The 5,626-nt window shown below is 48.0% G+C and overlaps 1 protein-coding gene across 1 annotated transcript; it reads right to left on the reverse strand.

Annotated features, from left to right (window-relative positions):
* Positions 1–4,146: 4,146 nt before the first annotated feature.
* LOC106757947 lies at positions 4,147–5,316 on the reverse strand. Its single transcript, XM_014640813.1, has one exon. It carries the CDS (start codon positions 5,314–5,316, stop codon positions 4,147–4,149), a length of 1,170 nt encoding a protein of 389 aa, XP_014496299.1.
* Between the last annotated feature and the right edge of the window lie 310 nt (positions 5,317–5,626).

Here is a 5,626-nt window from a genome sequence, read left to right on the forward strand (position 1 = left end):
GGGTGTGGCGTCGCCGGCTACGACGGGGCTAGAGTTGTGGTGGCGTTGACGCTGGGAGGATGAATGTCGCTGTACGGTGGCCGGCGGTCAGTGTGCGAGTCGCCGGCTGTGGCTCCGGTGGCACGAAGGCTGGCCGGACGAAAGCGGTGGCCGACGATGTGGTGAGCTGGCGTGCGGCTGCTGGCGAGGTGGAGCCTAGGCCGGAGGGAGAGACGTTAGGTCTCTTGAGTGAGTGGGAGAGAGACTTGGAGCCTCTGGTTGTTGGGTGCATAATGAGGAGAGGAAGTTTGAACCCTGTAGGACTTCTAGGTCAGGAGGGGGGTTTTGGGCTTGGGTAGCTAGGTCCGTTTTATCTTTTTTCAAAAAAAAAACAAAAAAACAAAAAAAGAGGAGAAAAATTCTCTGTTGCAGCTTTACTTCCCACATGTGCACCCCTCTTTTCTTTTTTTTTTGCTGGGCCCAACAACACCAAAAAATGTATTTCTTCTACACCCTACCCTCTTCTGCAGCGCACCCCCTACTCTTTGCTGTTGCGCACCCCCTACTCTCATTCTCGTACCCCATTTTCCTTGGGCGCAAGCCCACTCTGGCTAAGAACCTTTTCTTTCCCTGCGCACCCCTATTTCTGCTAAACCGCACACCTCCATCCAGTTTGGGCTTAAGCCCAGTTTATTTATAATAATAGTTTTTACACCCCCTTTCTCCTAGTTAAGCACCTCCACACCTTTACTTATTATTTTGTTTTTTTTTATTTAACTTTTTAGTTTATTTTATTTCTACTTTTTTTTCTCTATTTTTCTATTTCTTATTTTCATTTTGATAATTATCTATTTATTTTATTTTTAAATAAATAATAAAACAAAAAATATTTTAAATAGGTTTAAGCACACGTGCGACCATTCTGTCTGCCTTGTGCCTAAAACCTTTTTCTTCCTCTTTAAAAAAATCATAAATTGTTTTAAAGGGTTTAAGCACAAGTGCGACCATCCTGTCTGCCTTGTGCTAAAAACCTTTTTCTTCCTTCTTTCAAAAATAACAAAAATATTTCAAAAGGTTTAAGCACACGTGCGACCATTCGCGTCAGCCTTGTGTTAAAACATTTCCCTTCTTCTTTCAAAAATAACAAAAATATTTCAAAAGGTTTAAGCACACGTGCGACCATTCGCGTCAGCCTTGTGTTAAAACATTTCCCTCCTTCATTCAAAAAATAACAAAAATATTTTAAAGGTTTAAGCACACGTGCGACTATTCTGTCTGCCTTGTGCTAAAAACCTTTTTCTTCCTCTTTAAAAAAATCATAAATTGTTTTAAAGGGTTTAAGCACAAGTGCGACCATCCTGTCTGCCTTGTGCTAAAAACCTTTTTCTTCCTTCTTTCAAAAATAACAAAAATATTTCAAAAGGTTTAACACATGTGCGACCATTCGCGTCAACCTTGTGTTAAAACCTTTACCTCCTTCATTCAAAAAATAACAAAAATATTTTAAAGGTTTAAGCACACGTGCGACTATTCTGTCTGCCTTGTGCTGAAAACCTTTTCTCTTTCTTTTATAAAAAAAATACCAAAAAATATGAAAATCTTCAAAAACTAAAAACATCTTCCAACGTACAATCTTTCAGCCAGAACTACGTGATCCTTGATTCTCCATACGAAGTGGAGATACGTAGGAGCAAGGCTAGTCCTTATCAGGTTCACTTTCCCAAAAATCCAAATTCTCCAAACAAATTTTCCAAACGGTTTTCTAGAACTACGTAACCCTGATTTCTCATTTTTGAGAATACGTAGGAGCAAGGTCAATCCTTGTCGGGCCCAAAAACAAAAAAATATTTTTGTTTCTTTAGAATTTTATTTTTGGGGATGATTAAACATTTTGTAAACCACATCACATTCGCGTATTTAGTTAAAGGTATTGCCTTCGGGCAGGCGTTATAGGGTGCTAACACCTTCCCTACACGTAACTGACTCCCGAACCCAATCTTTGGTTTTCGTGGACTGTGCTTTGTATTTTATGGTTTTTCCGTAGTTTTCCAGAATAAACTATGGTGGCGACTCCAAATCTCTTTTTCAAACTCGTTTCATTTTTGGATCGTCGTCCCGTCGCGATTTTTCTGGTTGCGAAAGTTGGCCCTTGATTGACCCTCGCGGCTCGTAGCGGAGCCCAAACTAGGAGAATTTGACTGCCCATCCTACCATTCATCTGGCCAAGTCGGGTTTGCGGAGTATTTTGGATATCGGGTGGTCCGTGCGGACCACTATTTGGTGATTCTGAAAATATGGTCTCAACCGTCTGGAAGCGTTGAGCAAGGCAAGGGCGATCTTTTCAATTACGTGGTATCTGGTTTCGGGACCGTGTAAGGCGCGGCCAACAAAATATACCAACTTCGCCTTAGGTTTTTCTTGTGTCAAGGCAGCGCTTACCGCCTCATCCGACGCCCCGAGGTACAATTGCAACTCATACCCCGGAGTGGGACGCCTCATGACAGGCGGGTTAGTGAGGATAGTCTTGACATCCATAAAAGCCCTTTCGCAGTTGAGGTCCCATTTATCCTCCGTTTCCTTTTTTAATTTTTTCAGGATTGGCTGTGTCCGTTCGGCCAGCTTGGGGATGAACCGAGAGAGAGAAGTGAGGCGTCCGACAAGACATTGAACCTCTTTCAGAGTGGAGGGACTTCTCATGCTTAGTATAGCGGTGCACTTGTCCGGGTTTGCCTCAATGCCCCTTGCCATCAGCATGAAACCGAGAAACTTGCCAGCGGCCACTCCGAACGTACACTTGGCCGGGTTTAGCCTCATGTTATACCTTCGGACTTGCCGGAAAACCTCTTCTAAATTAGAGATATGTTGTCGGTCCGTGGTGGACCGGACGACCATATCGTCGACGTAGACGTCCATGCAACGACCAATCTGTTGCTCAAAAATCTTGTCCATTAGTCGCTGGTATGTGGCTCCTGCGTTTTTCAGACCGAAGGGCATGACATTGTAGCAAAAGCTTCCCCTATCCGTAATGAACGCTGTTTTCTCCTGATCTGGCGCATGCATAGGTATTTGGTTGTATCCGGAATATGCATCCAAAAAACTAAGGATGGTGTGCCCGGAAGCTCCGTCCACCAGTCCGTCTATGCTAGGGAGCAGATGAGAGTCCTTAGGGCAAGCTTTATTGAGATCGATGTAGTCAGTACACATGCGCCACTTTCCACTGGTTTTCTTCACCATGACGACGTTCGCCAGCTACGTCGTGTAGGTCACCTCACGGATGAAACCCGCCTGGGTCATTTTCTCCACTTCCTCTTGCGCCGCTGTGGCTTTAGCGGCGCCCATCCGTCGCTTCTTCTGCGCGATCGGTTTGGCCTCCTTGAAGATGGCCATCTTGTGGGTCATGACGGATGGGTGAATGCCCGACATATCCGACGTCGTCCAGGCAAACAAGTCACAGTTCTTCCACAGCAAATCTCTCAGTTCCTTTTCAACCCTCGGGCCAGGTGAGTCACCTTATCGGTCTTCGTTCCGACTTGCACCTCGCACAATTCTCCTAGGGGTTCGATTCGGTCGTCGGTATTAGTCCTCGGGTCTAAATCGGCTAACGCGACCTCAGAGTTGACAGGCTTCCGTGCGGTCTGACGGGGGTACATCTTTAATCCGGCTGCGTAACATTCTCGAGCCGTTTTCTGGTCCGCTCGGACGGTGAGCACCTTCCTCTTCTCGATGGGATACTTCAGTGTTAGGTGAGGGGTTGAGACGACTGCCCCAAATGCGTTGAGGCAGGGCCGTCCCAACAGGACATTATAAGCTGTGTTAGCGTCCACTAGCAGATACCGCACCTTCCTCTCGTCTCCCTCCCGGCCGGTTCCCAGGTAGGTACGCAAGTCCACATATCCTCGCGTGTCCACCCTTTCACCTGCAAAACCAACAATTTCTCACCAAAAGGCATGATAATGTCTTCCGGCAGGTCCATTTGCTGAAATGTCCTCCAATACAAGATGTTGACCGAGCTTCCCTGGTCGATAAGAACCTTGTTGACTTCATACTGGGCTATCTCCGCAGTTATGACCATAGGGTCATCCTGATCGGGATCCGGAGCGTGATAATCGTCGTCAGTGAACGTGATTGGTGGCATGGATCGTCTGCAATGTACATTGTTCACCGACCTCAGAGCGCGGACTCGTCGTTTGAGCGCTGAGGACGAGGGTCTGTCGCCTGAAAATCCTCCCGATATGGTATTAATGACGCCACAGACCGGACGGTCGCGGCTCCTGCTCCGGCTCCGTTGCCTTTCAAAGGGTGTCCTGCTTCTTCTAGGTGGGCCGGTCCTGTCGTGACGACGATGATCCGACGATGATCCGACCGAGTGGGCCGATAACGAGTGTCGTCATAATGTGGACGGCGGTCGTCATGGCAGGGTGGCGCAGGCCTTGGAGGGGGTCGATGGTGGATACGTTCTTCCCTATCGGGTTTCTCTACTCGAATGAATTCCTTGAGATGTCCTGCTCGGATCAATTCTTCGATCTTGTCGCGCAACGTGATGCATTCTTCGGTGGAATGCCCCATGTTTTTGTGGTAAAGGCAGTGCTTGGTATGGTCGGCCCCAGACGGGGTGGGTCGGCTTCTTGGTGGAGGCAGCGCTTGAGCACTGAGGGCCTCCTGTAAGATCTTGGCCCGAGGGGCGTTGAGGGGGGTGTATTGTTGAAATTTGGGTTGCCGGGGTAGGTCTCGGGGCCCCCCGGTTCTATGTTTGTTGTTTGGGAAATCTGCCTTCCGGGAATCTGTCTTGTCCTCCTTGAGTTCTGTGGCTGCGTCCTTTTCTCCGAGCTTCATGTTCTCCACCCTTATCTCGTCGGCTGTCCGTTCTCGTAACTCCTTCATCGTGGTTGGGGGCGTACGGCAGATACTCTCCTTGAACGGTCCGGGCCGCAGGGCTGATAGGACAGACTGTAAGGCCAGTTCAACCGTGAGTCCCTTCACTCGACGAACAATCTTCTGGAACCGGTCCATGAAGGTTCGCAGCGTTTCTTCCTTTCCTTGGCGCAAGTTCATTAAATCAACAATGGTGACATCTTGAGTTTTACACGCAGCGAATTGTTTCTTAAACATTCGGCTTATGCCATCAAAGTTCTCTATTGAATTGTTCGGTAATGAGTTAAACCATTCTAGGGCCTCTCCTTCTAGAGATAGCGAGAAGGCCCAGCACCATATGGCATCAACCCCCGTCCGGAAGGCCATCGCGTTAGTGAACGACTTGATGTGCCCTTCGGGGTCAGACGAACCATCATACATCTTGAAGACCGGAGGAGTGAAGGTATCGGGGATGTGCACTTCCATTATTGTCGGTGCGAATGGCAATGGGATTGACCTTTCTGTTTTAATTATCAGCAGAGTGCTTTCGCCCTGGTCGGCTTTGTTCTTGTCTTCCTTGTTCTCAGGTTTTTGTGCTTCACTCTATCCGGCTCCGCCCTCTGTCTTGTCGTTCCCGTCGGTTCTCTCGAGCTCGTTCATTTCGACCTCCTTAGCCTTTCCTTTGATCTGCGCCGAACACTCCGCCCGGACAGCTCTCATTTCCTCTTCATGTCGCTGCTGCATCTCTTCCATCCTTTGCTGGAGCATACGGATCGTCTCGCTCTGGTCCTCGCTA

Source organism: Vigna radiata, chromosome 1, assembly GCF_000741045.1.
Source record: "Vigna radiata var. radiata cultivar VC1973A chromosome 1, Vradiata_ver6, whole genome shotgun sequence".
In the NCBI taxonomy this organism is placed as follows: Eukaryota; Viridiplantae; Streptophyta; class Magnoliopsida; order Fabales; family Fabaceae; genus Vigna; species Vigna radiata.